General features: G+C 39.9%; 1 protein-coding gene across 7 annotated transcripts in view; it reads left to right on the top strand.

Annotated features, from left to right (window-relative positions):
• Window positions 1-19,502, top strand: part of Tlk2 (tousled like kinase 2) — a 95,315-nt gene that overhangs the window by 4,294 nt on the left and 71,519 nt on the right. For 4 of the 7 annotated variants that reach the window (XM_050120328.1, XM_050120327.1, XM_050120323.1 and 1 more), the window contains exons 3-6: window positions 16,284-16,355; window positions 17,170-17,239; window positions 18,155-18,198; window positions 18,923-19,018. In XM_050120328.1, coding sequence (XP_049976285.1) covers window positions 16,284-16,355; window positions 17,170-17,239; window positions 18,155-18,198; window positions 18,923-19,018 — 282 coding nt within the window. Of the gene's footprint in view, window positions 1-794; window positions 858-16,283; window positions 16,356-17,169; window positions 17,240-18,154; window positions 18,199-18,922; window positions 19,019-19,502 lie in introns of those variants that run through there. The other 3 variants (XM_050120329.1, XM_050120325.1, XM_050120324.1) reach the window with 2 other exon arrangements.

Below are 19,502 nucleotides of genomic sequence, written 5' to 3'. Positions count from 1 at the left end.
CTCCCTCCCTCCCTCCCTCCTTCTTTCTTTCTTTCTTTCTTTCTTTCTTTCTTTCTTTCTTTCTTTCTTTCTTTCTTATTATACATTGGTATCTTGCCTACATGTATGTCAGGATGAGGGTGTTGGATCCCCTGTAAGTAGAATTACAGACATTTGTGAGCTGCCATGTGAGTGCTGAGAATTGAACCTGGATCTTCTGGAAAAGCAGCAAGTGTTCTTACCCACTGAGTCATCTCTCCAGCCCCTTTCTGTTTTGTCTTTTAACTCCTGTCATTTATTTATTTATCTATCATATTTATTTTTATTTGTTTGGAAACAGGATCTTACTGTACAACCTAGACTGCCCTGAAACTCAGTTTAGGCTAGTCTCAAACTCATGGTCCTTGTCTCTCTCAAGTGCTGGGATTATAGTTGTATTCAGTTAAGGCTCATAATTAAATCTATTCACATGGTTTCCTACTAAGAAAGTTTGTATTTAAACTTTGTGTAGTTTTTACTAATCTTTGTTGGGGTGGCTTCTTTCCTTTCCTTTGGAGCCTATCCTGGAACTAGCTCTTGTAGACCAGGCTGGCCTCGAACTCACAGAGATCTGCCTGCCTCTGCCTCCCGAGTGCTGGGATTAAAGGCATGCGCCACCACCGCCTAGCCAGCTTCTTTCCTTTTATGTGTAGCTGCATAATGGTTATATCAAAGTTTACCTTTGAAATAGGTCCTAGTGATGGGAATGAATGACATCTTCATTTTACTTCCCAGACCTCAACTTAAAATCATGTAAACAAGTTGTGGGAAAACTTTTACGTACACTTGGGAAGCTGAGGTAGTAAGATCACAAGTTTGAAGCCGGCCTGGACTACATGGTAAGACCCTGTCCTAGAGAACAGACAAAAACCCAAAACCTCAAAAAAACTTTCCATATAGTTAGTGTCTGTTTTATAGGAAGTTCATCAGTACTCAGTTGCTTTTATGCCATTAATTGTATATTTTGACATGTCTATCATGGTGAGTACACTTATTTCAATAAATGTATTATTTAGTGATCAGCAGAAAATAGTTGATTTTTGTCAAGAGACTTGAAAGAAAAGTAAGTTACTGCATTGTTTGCAGAGACAGGAAGAGGAAAAGATAACTTTTTTTTTTTATAGAACATTTTTTGAGAGAGTCTCATGTAGTTGAGGGTGGCCTTAAACTCACCAAGTAGTTGAGGATGACCTTGAACTCCTGATCCTCTTGCCCTTGCTGCCTTCAAGTGCTGGGATTACAAGAGGAGGCCCCGCAGCCAGCAAAGATAGCACTTTCCTTTACTGCTTCTCTTCCAATGAGGGTTAGGGCTAGGCATTATTATATCTCTTAGGTCATTGATTGAAATGAGGCAGTGGGATTGGGTAAAAAGGAGGCTTTTGGTGAGACTTCTCTTCTGGTTTTACACAACTTGCTATGGGTCATATGCTTTCCCAGTGAGGATGTCACTGTTGTTCATAGCTTTCAGTTTGTTAAGATCAAGAAAGGTTTCCGCCCTTGCTGCTCCAGAGAAAGCAGAGTGATATCCTGTGATGGTGCCATCTAGTGGGATTTTTGCAGTCTCTTGAGTTTTTCTAAGTGCTCAGGATACTTTGAATACTTCCTGATGCCCATAGTAGGACGACAGACAGTCAGTGCCATTGTGGACTGTTTCCAAATGGCCAAGTGGGTTATGAGTTGTTGCAGTATTTGAACTTTCTGGTAATTGTAGATCTTCTGTCATATTGCTTTCACTCCTTTACACCTGAAAGTCAGTATGAGTCATAGAATTTTGGTTAAAACAAAATGGCCAAATTGCCATATTTATTACTTATATTCAAGTGCTTCTTGTTTGTATTTTGGCTTTTAATTTTGCAGTTTTTTTTTTAGGTTCTTGCACAGCACACTAATACATTAATTTTGTCAAAATTATTAGGTTTATTTAATAATAGTTATTAAACCAGAATTAATTTGTTTAGGGTTTGGTGTGCATTGTGTAGTTTTGGTTTGAGAGATTGATGTTTTCTGTCAGTTGGTAATCAGGAAAAGAAGTGTTACCTACTCCAGAAGCCTATAGGTACATCCTTTCCATGTGACTGCTGCCTTTTTTGGTTGAGACAGGTTTTCCCTGTTTAGCCCTGGCTGTCCTGGAACTCACTCTGTAGATCAGGCTGGCCTCAAACTCAGAGATCCACCTACCTCTTCCTCCCAGTGCTGGGATTGAAGGTGTGCACCACCACTGCCCGCCTTTAGCTGCCACTTTTTACATAGACCTGGAACCATCCATTTAGCAGTTTTGAGGTGATAAGGTTAAATTAGGTTGTGAACTTACTTTCTTACTGTCTTAATATTTAAGCTTCTTATTTTACTTTTTTTGGTTTTTTGAGACTGATTTTCTGTTTAACAGTCCTGGCTGTCCTGAAACTTGATTTGTAGACCATTCTGGCCCGAATTCACATAGATCTGCCTGCCTCTGCCTCCTAAGTGTTGGGATTAAAGGTGTATGCTACCATGCCTAGTTCAAGATCTCTTTCTTTAAGCACTGGATAATTCACTTAAAAAATATTATTATTTTTAAATAATTAAAAAAATTATTTATTTGTTATGTGTATATATAATATTCTGTCTGTGTATATGTCTGCAGGCCAGAAGAGGGCACCAGACCTCATTACAGATGGTTATGAGCCACCATGTGGTTGCTGGGAATTGAACTCAGGACCTTTGGAAGAGCAGGCGGTGCTCTTAACCGCTGAGCCATCTCTCCAGCCCCTGCATAATTCACTTTTCATAATGTAAAACTGACTCTATCTTGTTTTCAATTAAGACTTGTCGCAGTTTATATTATTTATTCTGCTCCTGGTTAGCAATTTAAATGTGTGTTGTCTCTGATTCTGGAGATGGAAGGGTAGGTGGATTCCAACCTTTCTTGTACTATTGCTTGAACCTGGTTGAATATACTTAAAATACTTTTCATTACGTTTTATTTATGCGTATGTTCAGAATTGGTGCATGTGCCATTTCATACTTGTGGAGATCAGAGGACAACTTGTGGGAATTGGTTCTCTCCTTCTACCATGTGAATCCCCAGACTAAACTGGGGGCAGTACTTTCATCTGCTGAGCTATCTCCTGGCCCCCTTGCTATATATATATCTGTAAGATATACAGAGGTTAATTTATATCTTTATAAGAGAGATGTTGTTTAACAGATCTGTACTTAACTCAGTGATATAGTAGATACTCTCCATTCTCTTTATACAAGCTGTGTTGTCAAACACAGAATTGCTCCCATCAGTTGAGTTATAGACTTGCTAAGGATCACTTTATTACAGTGTGCTTTGTAATTGCATAATATTGATTTGTATAAACAATGAAATATGATTGCAAGTCAAAGATTTTTTTATTTCTTTGTAAACTAGGTTAACTGCCCTAGAAAGACTAAATTAAGGTATCAATAAGGAGATATGTACACTTCTATAATTATATATGTATATACATACATACAAGTTGGTTTATAAACTGATGGGTTTCATTATAGCATTTTCATAAGTGTATACCATTATACTTTGCTCGTTTTCATCTTCTTCCCCAACTGCAACTTTTTTGATATTTTGAGACAGACTTTCTCTGTGTAGCCCTGGCTGTCCTAGAACTTCTTAAGTAGACCACGCTGGCCTTGAACTCACAGAAATCCACCTGCCTCCCGAGTGCTGGGATTAAAGGTGTGCATTACTCCCCACCACCAGCATACTGCAGTTTTTTTTTTTTTTTTTTATGGGAGAATCTTCATTAGGTCTTTGGCAATTATCTTTTATGTTTTTACTTTGCTTTTTAAAGAAATCAAAACTGGAAATTGTAGATAAATTATGGGTGTGGTTTTTATAAGATTACACTTGGTGTATTTTTTTTTTTAAGATTTTATTTATTATATATACAGTGTTCTGTCTGCATGTGCACCTGCAGGTCAGAAGAGGCACCAGATCTCATAGATGGTTGTGAGCCACCATGTGGTTGCTGGGTCTTGAACTCAGGACCTCTGGAAGAGCAGACACTGCTCTTAACCCCTGAGCCATCTCTCCAGCCCCACTTCATTTATTTGTAACTCCAAAGGCCTTTCTCAAAAAATTGATAAAAGAATATACATTTAAGGAGCTCGAAATGAAGCTGAATTGGTAGAAAGTTTGCCTATTGTTTGTGAGGCCTTAGATTTAACCTCCAGCACCCCATAAACCAGACATGGTGATACAGGCCTGAGGTCCTAAGCAGTCCAGAGGTGGAGGCAAGAGGATCAGAAAGTTAAGGTCATCTTTGGCTTCATAGCAAGTTCAGAACCAACCTGGGCCTTGTATCAAAGAAAGAAAAAAAAAATGTATATTTAAGGTTGGGGATGTAGCTCAGTAGTAGAATGCTTGTCTATCATTTGCCTAAGCCCTGGGTTTAATTATGTTTGTTTTCCATTGTGGTAGCAGAATTACCTGTGAAAAATAGACAGAGAGGAAATATTGATTTCTGTCTACTGTTTCAGTCTGATTTTTTGACTGTTGTTTCTTGGCTTATATAATGAGACAGAACATCATTGTAGAGAAGGCTTGGAGCACAGTTGCTTACCTCATGATGGCAGGAAGCAGAGGAAGAAAGGGTGCAGAGACAACTTGACCTTATCAGCCTAAGTCTCCCATGTTTCTGTCACCTTCAAAGAGCCTGTCAGGAAACCATCAGTGGTTAAAATCCCCATCCAAGATGACCCAGTGGGTCAAGGTGCTTGCCACCGAGCATGATGGCCTGAGTTTGTTCCTTGAGACTCAGATGGTAGAAGAAGAGAAACAGTTCCCACAGCTTGTTCTCTGACTTTCACACGCCCACCATAGTGCATGTGTACCTCCACACACCCTCGTGCCTACAAAAATACATATATAGGTAAATACAGGTAATACATTAAAACAGACAAAAAATAAAACAGCCAAGTAGTGGTGGTGCACACTTTTAATCCTAGCACTTGGGATCAGAAGCAGGTGGATCTCTGAGTTTGAGGCCAACCTGATTTTATACACACACTCATATATATATATATATTTTCCCAGGATAGCCAGGTCTATACAGAGAAACCCCATATTGGAAAAAAAACCAAACCAAAACCACCCCCTGTCTGTTGATGAGGTCAGAGCTCTTTTGATCCACTCTCCAAAGCCCCATCTTTGAACATGGCTGAAATGGGTACCAAGTTGTCAGTACAGTTTGGGAAATCTTTTTGGTTCAAATTATAATACATTCTTAGTATTACCAAATTTTTTTCTTTTGCTACTTTTTATAAAATTTAAAAAGATTTATTTTGCTTAATGTGTTTTAGTGTTTGCCTGCGTATGTTGTGAGCGATGTGCATACCTGGTGCCGAAGGCATCTGGTCCCCTGGACCTGTGAGCCACCATGTGGGTGCTAGGGACTGAACCTGGGCTCTCTGCAAGAGCAACAAGTGCTCTTAACTGATGAGCCATCCCTCCAGTCCCTACTTACATTATTTATAGCACAGGGTTCAAAGCAGGATTTCCTGTCACTTAGCAGAATCAAAGGTGGAAATGTTGAAGAGTTCCTCCCAAGCACCTGGAGGTCGTAAGAGCACCCCTTCCTCAGGATGTTGGCTGGGAAATGGCCCCTGACAGAGGGCTCCACAGACACTCAGATGCCTTTATTCCCCTTGAGGAGAACAGTGAGAAGGGACCACACCCAGCTCTGGTTAGAGGAGCAAAGTTTAGACATTCTAAAAATGCCGGTATTACAGTACTCTTGCTTTAGTGGCTCCTAATGCCCCATCTGCTTTAAAGGTCTTCTATCCTTTCTGCTCTTATTGCTGATTCTTTTTTTTTTTTAAGATTTATTTATTTATTATGTATACAACATTCCTTTCATGTATGTTTGTATGCTAGAAGAGGGCACCAGATCTCATTATAGATGGCTGTGAACCACCATGTGGTTGCTGGGAATTGAACTCAGGACCTCTCGAAGAGCTGTCAGTGCTCTTAACCTCTGAGCCATCTCTTCAGCCCTTATTGCTGATTCTTACAGTAGTTCCAATATGCGTCTTTATCAAAGTCTGATGGTAACACCTTTGCCCACATTTAGACCAGTCTACAGCCTTGAAGAGACAGTAAGAGCCTGTCTCAACTCATGCTGTACAGCACTCATTGTGGTAGAAAACCAGTGTTTATTTTCTTTAATTAAAAGGAAGTTATGTGTATATCTATGTGTATGTGAGTGCAGCTGCCCGTAGGTGTCCCTAGTGTTATAGGTGACGTGCCTGACGTGGGTGTTGGGAACTGAACTTGGGTCCTCTGCAAGAGTAGTACATACTCTAAACCTTTAAGTTGTTTCTCCGGCCTCAGAGTATTTTTATAACCCAGTGTTTGAGAGACAGGAGAATAATTGAGTTCAGGATTGCCATGCCCACTTGTATTTACGTGGGCTAGAGGATCTTGACTCTGTTCATACCTCTAAGTGCTTTAACCTGTGAGCTGTCTCTCTAGCCCGGTGGTTCTCAACTTTCCTAATGCAACCCTTTAATACAGTTCCTTATGTTGTGGTGACCCCATTTCATTAAGGGGGCTGGAGAGATGGCTCAGAGGTTAAGCACGCTGGTTGCGCTTCCAGAGGTCCTGAATTAATTCCCAGCAACCATATATTGATTTCCAACCATCTGTAATGAGATCTGGTGCCCTCTTTTGATGTGTAGGTGTGTATACAGACAGAACATTGTATACATAATAAATCTTTTAAAAAATCATTTTTTTGCTACTCTAGTGAATCATATTGTAACTAGTTTCCAATGGTTTTAGTCTCCTCCTGTGAAAGAGTGATTTAGCTCCCAAAGTTGTGGCTCACAGGTTGAGAACGGCTGCTCTAGTCCCTCTTCAGTTTGCAGTGCTGGGAGTGAAAACCATTGAGTTTCATCCCTGGCCATGAAAATTTTAAACAGGACATGTAGCTAGCAGGATGACCCAGCAGCAAGGTCCTCAGCCCGATTCGTTCATTTCATTTGTTTTCTGTAGTTCACACTAGGGTTTCAGTGTTCTTCAGGCTTCAGGAGAGGCTTCAGTAACTGTGCTGTCTAAAATTTTACAAACAACAAAATTCATTCTTTTCTTGTTATGTAGCCTAAGCCGGCTTTCAACGTAAACCAAACTTTGGCTTCAGACTAAGAAAGATCCTCCTGCCTGTATAGCTTGAAGGCACAGGCTACCATGCCTGACCCAAAATTCATTCTTAACTTTTGAATATTCCATAGCAGGAATATTACCTGTATAACTGGTCTATTTGATCCGTTGTTAAACAGTAAAGATAACATCCTAGAAAATTAGTCTGCAGCAGTCTCACCTTAACGCACAGGGACAAATGCCCTGGTGGGAACCTGAAACGCTTCTAGCTTACCTGACCACTGTGGCTGTTAGTTCTTGTAGTTCAGGTGTGAGATCAAAACCAGCACCCCCCCCTTTTTTTTAAAGATTTATTTATTTATTTTGTATACAGTGTTCTGTCTGCATGTATGCCTGCAGGCTAGAAGAGGGTTCCAGATTTCATTACAGATGGTTGTGAGCCACCATGTGGTTGCTGGGAATTGAACTCGGGACCTCTGGAAGAACAATCAGTGCTCTTAACCTCTGAGCCATCTCTCCAGCCCCCCCCCCCCCTTTTATAGCTTCATAGGAGACCTATCTTGGCAACCTCAGCATAACAAATTTTAGCAAATTCAGTATACAGGTTTTTTTTTCTTCTTTCTGTATTAACTTAGAAACTTCACCTTTTCACTTAGAGGATACACTTTACAGCTTCTCCTTGTACCCCAGTTGGCTGACATCATTCCTCTTGGGTTTGGAGCCAGTAAGAAAAATGAGTGAGGAAGCCAGAGCACTGCAGTGCCGCCAGCAGTCAGTGCTCACCAAGAGGACTGCTAAGTAACAGGTGTCGGTATGAGGGAGGACTCAGCTGTTCACTTGGAAGGTAGGACAGACTCCACGGGATGAGATTTCATCAGTTTGCTTAGAACAACATGCAATTTAAAACTTTAAGAATTACTTCTTCCTGGACTTTTCCACTGAGTAATTTTCAGACCATAGTTGAATGAAAGTAACTACGTCTGTGGAAAGCAAAATTATAACTAAAAATAGAAGGTAAGGGGGCTGGAGAGATGGCTCAGAGGTTAAGAGCACTGGCTGCTCTTCTAGAGGTCCTGTGTTCAATTCCCAGAACCCACATGGTGGCTCACATCCATCTATAATGAAATTTGGTGCCCTCTTCTGGACTGGAGGCATATGTACAGGTGGAACACTGTTTACGTAATAAATAAATTCAGAGAGAGAGAGAGAGAGAGAGAGAGAGAGAGAGAGAGAGAGAGAGAGAGAGAGAGAAGGTGACTGTGCAGGAAGAAAGCAAAGAGCTACTTAGCAATGAGAACCTTGGTAACATGCAAAGTTAATACACCAAACTGAGAAGAAAGCCTTTCGCTGACTCCTAGATTCTGTGACTGCTATAAAATGCAAGAAGTGTGTCCCAGGAGGATCCCATAGCTTGTGTCAGTTCTGTCAGAAAAGGTATACGGTATAGCAGCATGGGTGTGGGCACTACTGCACACTTGGTTGTTGAAAGAGCTTGGGCTGGCTGAATAAGCTCTGCCTCTGTAGGGCTCCATTTCACCCAGTCCCCCAAATCTGCTTACAGTTTGCAGCGGCAGATGAAGCTTTCCAGTAGAGGGGCACAAGGAGTGTCCCAGTGTGTTCATACCTGGTATACTTGCTTGCTTGTTTTATTGTTTGTTTTGGTTTTTTGAGGCAGGGTCTTTCTATGTAGGCTGTTTTGGAGTGTCCTTTTCACTAAGGCCCAAGTGTTTCACACGTTAGTATAATACCAACAGATCTGCTTTTTTTTTCTTTTGAGATAGGGCCTCACTATATATCCTCAGCTGGCCTAGAACTTGTTACATAGAGCAGGCTGGCCTCTTAACTCACAGGTACCTGCCTGCCTCTGCTTTCTAAGTGCTGGATTAAAGGCATGTGCCACCATGCTTGGCACAAATCTATATTACCATGTGAAATAGTCAGCCTTGGCCTTGGCCATCTTGTTAGTGGAGCATCTAGGATGGTTTCACCCCCAGTTAATCACCTTCCACAGCAGTGGTGGAGATTTGTCATAGAGATGACCTGCCTTTTGTTGTCATTCACCTCTCCATGAACTGTTTAGGTTTTTATAACTTTCTAGAAGTTCAGAAGCCTAGATCTGACTTGCCCTAAGAACTCTGGCTGTATATAAATCTTTTCCCCCTACTTTTGATAGCTCCGTGGTTAAGAGCACTTGCTGTTCTTGTAGAGGACCTCTGTTTCATTCCTGGCACTTAACAGTTTGTAACTCCAATTCCAGGGGATCCAACGTTTTCTCCTGGCCTCCTGAGCACTGGGTATGCACATGGTACATGGACATTCATGGAAGTGAAACACTCATATACATAAAATAAAATTTAAAACGTTAAAATGAAAAGACAGTGCTAAAAGGGACTGGGGCTTAGTTCAGGTGGTAAAGTACCTACCTGTAATGTACAAAGTACCCTTAGTTAGAGTCCTAGTACCACAGAAACTGGGCATCGTGGCCGGTGACTCAGAAGTGTAAAGGGTTTATTTCATTTTACAGCTTGTAGCCCATCATCCAGGGAAGTCAGGGCAGAAACTCAAAGCAGAGGTCTACAGGCAGGAATTGATACAGAGGTCATAGAGAAACACTACTTACTGGCTTGCTCAGGTTGCTTTCTTACAGTACCCACGACCACCAGCCCAGGATGATACTGCCCACAGTGAGTTTGGCCCTCCCACATGTCAATTGAGAAGCAAGACAGATTCTCAGCTTAGTTTATGACTCCCTTGGGAGTTGAATGACCATTTCATAGGGGTCACCTAAGATTCCGAAAGCACAGATATTTATATTTTGATTCATAACAACAAAACTACAATTATGAAGTAGCAACCAAAATAATTTTATGGTTGGGGGTCATCACAGCATGAGGAATTGTATTACAGTATTAGGAAGGTTGAGAACCACAGAATCAAGAAAATGCACTAAAGACTTGTGTATAGGCAGCTCTATCTGGGATGGGCATTTCCTCAGTTGACGTTCTCTCTTCACAAATAACTCTGGCTTGTGTCAAGTTGGCATAAACTATCAGTACAATTACTCTTCTACTCTTTGATACTGCAGTATTAATTCCCATACCCCAGGATTCTATTGAAGCAGAGCCTGACCCTCAGTAGATTCATTGCATTCTCCAGTCTTTGTTTTGTCTTGTTTGGTTTGGTTTTTCAAGACAGGGTTTCTCAGTGTCTTGGCCGTCCTGGAACTCACTTTGTAGACCAGACTAGCCTTGAACACAGAGATCTGCCTGCCTTTGCCTCCGCAGTGCTGGAATTAAAGGACACTACCACTCAGCTTTTATTCTCCAGTCTTAGCTGTTCTGTTATGTAGACTAAGTCAGTATAGCTGAATGGTTAGGAATATGTATTGGTGGGTTTTTTGTTTTTGTTTGTTTATTTGTGTTTTTCAAGATAGGGTTTCTCTTTTTGTAGCCTTGTTAGTCCTGGAGCTTGCTCTGTAGATCAAGCCTCTGCCTCCTGAGCGCCAGCATTAAAGGCATTTACCACCACCTCTTGGCAGGAGTATGCGTTTGGAATCAGGTCTCTTTATCCCAGACCTTTGGAAAAACTGTGTGACTTGAAGTGGGTTAATAACTCTCATAATCCCTTCATTTTTTTTCATCTGTAAGTAAGAATAGTAGCTACTTTACAAGGTGTTATATATTAGCTTTGTAGGGCTATCAGAACAATATAGACTGTGATTTGAATAATAGAAACTTTCTTCAAATTCTGGAAGCTTGAAGTCAAGAGCAAGGCGCTAGTAGATTTGATTGCTTCTGAAGTCTGTGTTCCCGGATTCAGGAGGCTGCCTTGTTGCTGTGTCCTTATGTGGTCTCTGCATCTACCTTCTTGTCTGCCTTCCCTCTTCCCTCTCTTCTCTGTCTCATTGTCCGGATGTCCTCTTATAAAAAAAAACACTAGTCTGGTTGTATTAACCAAATTCTAATGACCCAATGTAAGTCAAATATAATTTAGATGGCTCAGTGAGGATAGGAACTTGCTACCAAGCCTGATGACCTGAGTTTTGTCCATGGGAACATGGTAGAGAGAAGCGACTCTCCTAAGTTGTCATCCGAGCTTCGCATGTGCCATGGGCTCTCTCTCTTTCTCTGTTACACACACACACACACACACACACACACACACACACAAAATAATTATAATTTTAAGAGAGGTTAAATTTAATTACTCTTTAAACTTCTGGTCTTAAGTATATTATTCAGAGTGCTGGGGGTTGATTAGGGTTTCAACACATAAACCCTAAAAGCTATAAACTTCATTTCAAAATTATTAGATTTATAGGAAGTTGTAAAAAAATTTATACAAGAAGGGATTGAAGTGATGGCTTGGCAGTTAAGATCACTTCTAAAGTACCTCAGGTTCAGTTCCCAGTACCTACGTGGTCTGTCCAGCTGGCTGTCTAAGGAATCTGATGTTTTCTTTTGGCCTTTACAAGCCACGTATGTGCATGGTGCACAAACAAACATGAATACACACAAATAAATTAATTAAAAAAAATATAAGGAGCTTCCATCCATGCATCCTTCCCTACCCTATTCAAATTATGAAATTTGAATATAGTATAAGAACCAGGAAGTTGAATTAATGCACACAAATTCTTTTTTTTTTTTTTTTTGTGATGTTGAGGCTCAAACATAGGGCCTCATGAATACTTAACATTTGCTCTGCTGCTGAACTATACCTCCAGCATAGTCAGCAGAATTGTTTCAGAGTATACATTACGCAGGTATCATTTGTGTGCACACGTGTATACTTACAAAGGCATGTTGGCATGCTTCTGAACAGTTACTTTGTTTTAGTAGCATTTGTGACCATGCGAATCAAAATGCAGCACTGTAGTGACCACAGTTGCTTCCTGCCACCTCTTTGTAGTCATAACTGTGCCTCTCCATCAGAGCCAAGCCCTGACCCACTCAGCTGTTTTCTGTCTTCAGTGATTGTGTTGGAGTTAATGTTTAAAATACCATGTGAGGTTTAAATTAAGGCTAACTCTTGCTTGTGGATATCTAAATATTTAAGGACTGTTTACTGCAAGACTTTTATTCTCAATTTCTATAATTAGTCTGTTGAATTGCTTTTGCACTTTTGTCAGAAATCAAATGGATGCCTTAATATGGGTTTGTTTTTTATCAGCTGTGCAAATTAAATAAAGAGCTAAAAGTGGAATGTCGTGTTTATGCAAGTGCTGCATGAAGTTAATTGTTAGTGTTATTACAGTAAATGAATGAATGATGGCTTATTGCTATGCTAAGACTCAGAGTCAGGGCCTCATGTAGTCTACTGTTGCCCTATCCAATAACTTTATACTTTATTAAGCTTTTACTAGTGTATATTTGTGCCCATGTGAATGTATGACACAAGCTTGTGGGTGCCTGTAGAGGACAGAGAGGGCATTAGAGTCACAGGTGGTTGGTTGTAAGCTGCCTTACATCGGTGCTGGGAACTGAACTCTAGTCCTGGAACACCAGGAAGTGCAGTTTAACTGGTGCGCTTTTTTTTTTTTTTTTTTTTTTTTTTTTTTTTTGAGGGGCGTGTGGTTTTCGAGACAGGGTTTCTCTTTGTTGTCCTGGAACTCACTCTGTAGACCAGGCTGGTCTTGCACACAGAGATCCACTTGCCTCTGCCTCCAGAGTGCTGGAGGGGGATTAAAGTCGTGTGCCACTTCTCCTTCTCCTCCCCCATAATTTTTAATGCCTATATAACCTAAAGACTAAAGCTTTACATTATAAAAAATAAAGTCTTTAAACAGATGTACAGCAATGAGGACAGTGACCTCTAATTGTAACAATACATATAAATATTTTGATCAGAGGTAGAAATGTCTAATGTAATATGATAAAAATATCTTAAAATTGCATTAATATACAAAATATCTTAAGCAGAGGTAGAAACATACATACATACAACTTGACAAAATAACTTCATTTGTATACAAATATCGTAAACAGAAATAGGAGCATACTCAATGTAACAAATATAATTTGAATTTGTATCGATATGTGAATTATCTTAGAAAGGACTAAAAAGATAATTTTACATGTGTATCAGTATACAAGAATCTATACCAATGTAAATTGTCTATAACTAATAGTTCTAAAAAGAGTACTGTCTGTAACAATTGTAGACAGTCTCTGAGTAGTGGGTTGGGTTTTTCTGAAGTTCTTATTTGAAGTTCTGGCTGGAGTTTGTAAGAAGGTGGACCGTCTCAGCTAGCCAAGTTGGAATCATCTTGAGCAGTTGGTAGTCCAAAACTGATTTTTGGGTGGTATTTATTGGCTCAATGGCATATGAGGTAGAATTGTTGAGGGATCAGGTGGTTAAGTTTGGGTTCTGGCCACGTTAGGTGCCAAAATTTAGGTGTAATGAAAGAAGTACATGAGACCCCAGAATAAAGGGTAATAAATATTTATTTGGGAAAAAATTCACAATAAGGGTAGAGCTCTGTGGGTGCTGGAAGGTGTGAACAGAACTCTGACCATCACCCAAAATTAGAGAGCATGCGTCCCATTTGCGCTTAACAATCCATACATAGTAGTACCTCAGACCACGTCCTTATTAGCTTGTACCCAAAAGGCTATTGGCTGAAAGAATTCCCACAATACTCCCTCTACTTTTTTACTTTGTAGACTAAACACTAGGGTTGTAGCTCAGTTGGTAGAATGCTTGCCTTAACATGCACAAAGTCCAGGTTTCAGTGTAAGCACCTGATGTGTGTCTATTGGATTCCCCAGACTGGGTTTATGGATAGATGTGAAATACCATGTGAGCACTGGGAATTGAAGTTGGATCCTCTGCAAGAATAACAAGTACTCTTAACCATGAAGCCATTTAATAGGAGGGTGTACTGTACCTAAGTAATATTCCAAGATGGATGGCTTCCAGAGCATTCATCTTTAGGTATCATTGAACATTCATGCTTATTTTCTGTTTTTTCCATCACAAAGTTTACTGGCAATCTCTTTGTATACAGTCCATATATAGTTTGTGTATAAGTCAGGGGACAACTCTGGAGTCAGTTTTTTCTATGTTACGTGTGGGTTTGGGGGATCCAAGTCCGATCACTGTGCCTGCACAACAGGTCCCTTAGCCCATCAGGCTATCTCACTGGTCCTCAATAATGTTGCTTGTTTTCCTCTTCATTTTTATTTTATGTGCCTTTGCCTGCATGTATGTCTGTGCACTCTGCAGTGTCTGCAGAGGGCAGAAGGGGGCATCAGATTCCCTGGAACTGAAGTTACAGGAGGTTGTGAGCCATCTTGTATAGAGCTGGCTCCTCTAGAAGAGCAGCAAGGGCTTGTAACTGCTGAGTCATCTCTCCAACCCTAATAATGTCATTTATAATTGTTTAATTTTGCTTTTGTGGAGGTGAGACAGTACAGGGGACTAAACCCATCTGTCTGTCTGTTTGTTTGTTTGTTTTGAGACAGAGTCTCACTCTCTTCTAGCCTGGCTGGCCTGGAACTTTTACATAGACAAGGCTGCCTGCCTCTGCCTTTCAAGTGCTGGGATTAAAGGTGTGCACTACCACACCTAGCGCTTATTTATATTTTAAATTGTTGACTGAGGTTTTCTGTCCTGCCCAGTTCCGGCAGTCATTAAGTCCCAAAGAAATCACACAGAGGTCTACATTAGTTATAAACTAATTGGCCCATTAGCTCAGGCTTCTTATTAACTCTTATAACTTATATTAGCCCATTATTCTAGTATATGTTAGCCACATGGCTTGGTACCTTTTTCAGTGAGGCAGTCACATCTTGCTTCTTCTGTGGTGGGCTCAGAACTGTAGAAAGAGCTTCTTCCCAGAATACTCTTGTTCTCCTTGACCCATCTCTACTTGCTGTCTGATTGTCCTGCCTATACTTCCTGCATGGTTACTGGCCAATTAGCATTTATTTAAAATATAATTGATAGAATACAGGTCATTCTCCCACATCATTAAATGTCTTTGAATACTTGCTTGTAGTTTTCGGGGTTTATCTTTTTTTCTTCTTTTGGTTTTTCAAGATAGGGTTTCTCTGTGTATCTCCAGCTGTTCTGGAACTTACTCTGTAGACCAGGCTGGCCTCAAACTCCAAGAGATCTGCTTGCTTCTGCCTCTCTGAATGCTGGGATTAAAGGCATGTACCACCACTGCCCAACATTTGTGCTTTTTTAAAAATATTTATGTATTTATTTATTTATTTATTTATGTATTTATTTATTTATTTATTTATTTATTTATTTATTTATTTATTTATTTATTTATTATGTATACAATATTCTGTGTGTATGCCTGCTGGTCAGAAGAGGGCACCAGACCCCATTACAGATGGTTGTGAGCCACCATGTGGTTGCTGGGAATTGAACTCAGGACCTTTGGAAGAGCAGGCAATGCTCTTAACCTCTGAGCCATCTCTCCAGCCCCCAACATTTGTTAATCTTTCTTTTCTTTTCTTTTCTTTTCTTTTCTTTTCTTTTCTTTTCTTTTCTTTTCTTTTCTTTTCCTTTCCTTTCCTTTCCTTTCCTTTCCTTTCCTTTCTTTTCTTTTCTCCCTCCTTCCTTCCTTCCTTCCTTCCTTCCTTCCTTCCTTCCTTCCTTCCTTCCTTCCTTCCTTCCTTCCTTCCCCCAGTTCCCCCTCCCTCTTCTCTCTCCCGCTCCTCCCTTTTTCCTTATCCCATCCCCCATCTGCTCCTCAGAGAGGTTCAGACCTCTCCTGGGAAGTCAGTTAAGTGTTCATGGGGCACAAAAAGCTTATCAGTTAGCTGAGACCGAAGCCAGAGATGGATTTGTAAGGCTGTGGCAAAGGCCAGTTTTTTAACTCCTTTTTTAATAGCAAGTATTAGACAATAACAAAAGAATTTTACAGTTTCAAGATAAAACTCAGATATAAATTGCCCTTCTTTGCAATTTCCATTAGCCGAGTTTTTCAGTTAAACTAGTGTTTGTATTTAGTCCATTGTTTTTCCCTGGAGTTGAGTACCTTTCATTTTGGCTTGGAGGGGTTGTAAAGCTGCCTCTTGACTCCTAATCTGACTTAGACATTATAATCAACAGGCCTCTTGCATACTTTTGCTGTCATCTTAAATGAGAACTTCTGACTATTTAAAAATCATTTTCCTTCCAGGGGCCACTCAACAGTGAGTCTTCCAACCAGAGTTTATGCAGCGTGGGGTCCTTGAGTGATAAAGAAGTAGAGGTAAGGAGCTGTATCTAAACAACACTGTTTCATTTTTATACCTTTAGTCTGGACTCTGGGTAGCACACATAAATCCAGGCATGTCAGCTGAGTTGTGTGCTCTTGTCTTGGTGCAGCTTTGATGCGGCCTGTCACAGGTTTATTATCATAACCATTCGTAGGTCTTGTCTTTGTCCATTTTACTTCTGTTTTTTTTTTTTTTTGAGGGGGGCAGTTGGTTAGGAGGTTTTAGGTTTTCAATAAAGAGATTTATAGTTCTATGGGTTGACATGTGTCCTTTAAAAATTCTTTTTTTGTTGTTTGTTTGAGACAGGTCTTTATTATTATTATTATTATTATTTTGGTTTTTCGCTGTAGCTTTGTAGCCTGTCCTGGAACTAGCTCTAGACCAGGCTGGCTTCGAATTCACAGAGATCTGCCTGTCTCTACCTCCTGAGCGCTGTGATTAAAGGATCAAACCGCCCAGTTTGAGATGGGTCTTTTGTATACTCACACAGCCTTGAATTTGAGATCTTGCCACTGCTCCTGCTTGTGGGATCACGAGCATGGGTTATGGTACTGCCAAAATGTCTTTATTTAAGTTTTGTGACAATTCTAAATTATTGAGTACATTGAAAAGCTGGTATTTTAAATAATTTTTCAAGAGTTGTTTAAGTTTGACTAAAGGCCCCATACTTTGTTTCTTTGTTCCAAGAGCAGTACACTGCTTCAAGATTTGTCTGTGCCAATCATATCTCTTTGATATTTTGTATATACTGTTATCCTAATGTGAAAATTTGCCAACATTCTAATTGTGATATGTATGGTATTTCAGACTCCTGAGAAAAAGCAGAATGACCAGCGAAATCGGAAAAGAAAAGCTGAACCATATGAAACTAGCCAAGGTAGTAATCATTTCACACTGAAACACAGGGTTCTTGTGCACTTGGAATTGTCTAACTCCCAGCAAGTAATTAGTGTTTATAGAGGGATTCCCTGACAACAGAGGTTTATATATCTTAGGGAGTATCTGGCTGTTGCAGACTTGCCCTTTGATACATACCTAATAAAACAGAATCAAGTCTTTGGGGACTTTTGTTTTCCCTATGTACTTGAATGGTTTTTTCACTACAGGTTTTTCCTCAGACCAAACAAGAATTATGTGGGAAAGAGGGTACATTGGGGTTTAACTATGAAATTTGTTAGTAGTAGTAGTAGTAGTAGCAGCTAGAAATGCTTTCATCTGCAGGACTGCTCTTCCATTAGAGCCCACTGGGATGAAATTTCTAACAGTGATAGTTCTATCATCAAATATATAATCAAGGAAAGTGTTAGATTTTCCCTGTCCTGTCTAAGGACTGGGATTCCCAATCTTTTTCTTCCCTTTTAAAAATGTATAGGTAAGTCATTCTGTCTTGTGTAAGGGAAGTCTCCCAAAGTGACACAATTGTGTGAAGTGGGATCAGCTCTATAGTTCTAATGATTTGTTTTGAATTTTGTTCTCTTAAATTGGGATGTAGATTATAGAAGAATTTTGTTTCCTGATTTTGTTATAGATAAATATGTATAAAAGAAAGTTTATTGCATTTAAAACAAGCTGAAAAATTCTTCCCATCAGTGCACATTCAGTTACTTTGTAGAGGAGGTAGAGTAACCTTAGTGTACAGGTTTTATATGTTTGTTAAAAGTAAAAGTAAATCTGATTCTGGAGTTGACAGGGCTGAGATCAGTTACTGAGCTTTTACTACTTAACGTATTTCAGTGATGATGGCTTACGTGTGCATTGGAAAAACTGTACTTAACTGTGGTTTCATTTTCAGGGAAAGGCACTCCTAGGGGACATAAAATTAGTGATTACTTTGAGGTAAGTTAAATTTGGGGGTAAATAAACAACCTCCAGTGACTTTAAACAACTTAATAATCCTCTTGTTCATTTAAGGCATTAGAGAACAATATTTGCCTTTACTGTGATCTTGCCCTTTCTGTTTCCATCTTCATCAAACTAATGCTGCCCATCTTGTAATATGAAGAAACTGCTGCTGATTTGCTAGGTGTAAACTTTGTATCATGTGTCTTGTCTGTGATGATAGAAGAATTCATGTGTGAAATGCACTTTCTCTTGGCCAGACTAGGTTTTGTGTCTCAGTGACTAAGGTATAATGGCGTGAATCTCCTTTGGTCCTTTCCCTTATCCTAGTGGAATATGTCATGAGCTCAGCGACTCATTGTTAAGTGGTTACTAAAGTTGACTAACACCCTCTGCACTACTCTATTTCTGCTTCATGTGTTTTGAGACCAAGAAAAAAAATAAAGGCGTTCTTCTCTCATGTCTGTCCAAAACCATGCTTACTTTCAGCTTTCTACCCATGTTTTCTGTATATCTTGTTACATTTCTTTGGGAGCTCTTTCTCAAAAACCTCATTGAAAAGATAGATTTGGCTTACATGGCATTTTCTCTCTAGAATGAGATGTATTGACTTAAAGGGGCCATGTATAATTAAAATCTGTTTGTATATTAATCTTTTACTCTCCTTCTGAAGCATGGTACTGTTTTGAATTATTCATATCCATTTTTCCCTGTTGGCCAGTTTGCTGGGGGAAGCGGGCCAGGAACCAGCCCTGGCAGAAGTGTTCCACCAGTTGCACGATCCTCACCGCAACATTCCTTATCCAATCCCTTACCGGTAAGCACTCACCTGGAGAAATTTGGCACTGTTATATAGGAACCAGCAGCCCAGGAACACTGCAGCCGTCTCTCTTGCATTAACTACCCATGGGGAATGAGGCATGAGGGAGTAAACTTCATACTATTGCCTATAAACCACTAACTAGATCCACGTCTTTTATTAGTAAGTCAATTCTGTATAAGAGCTAATCTATTCTTTGATTCTTAAATTGCCTTTAAGCCTGTCTAGTTCACTAGTCTGTCAAGGAAGTCATTTCAAGACAAACATTGGGTTCTAAACCATTGCTGAATTTGAATTTCTTTTCTTCCTTTAAAAAATTTAATCAGATTCTTACATTCAGATCTTCTAGGCTTACTCACTCATGTGGTAGAAAACCTAATGCTCTGATGTGTGTAAGATAGGTTTGTTTTCATCCTTTGAGATTTCAAGGTTGTAGTTTTCAGCCAGAGGCAGTTAATGCTCCCTCAGGGGACTTTTCTCT

Source organism: Alexandromys fortis, unplaced genomic scaffold (assembly GCF_014885135.2).
Source record: "Alexandromys fortis isolate MF-2015 unplaced genomic scaffold, M_Fortis_MF-2015_v1.1 scaffold_174, whole genome shotgun sequence".
In the NCBI taxonomy this organism is placed as follows: Eukaryota; Metazoa; Chordata; class Mammalia; order Rodentia; family Cricetidae; genus Alexandromys; species Alexandromys fortis.
Note: the sequence above shows the minus strand (reverse complement) of the source record. Positions and strands in the feature narration are given on the sequence as shown.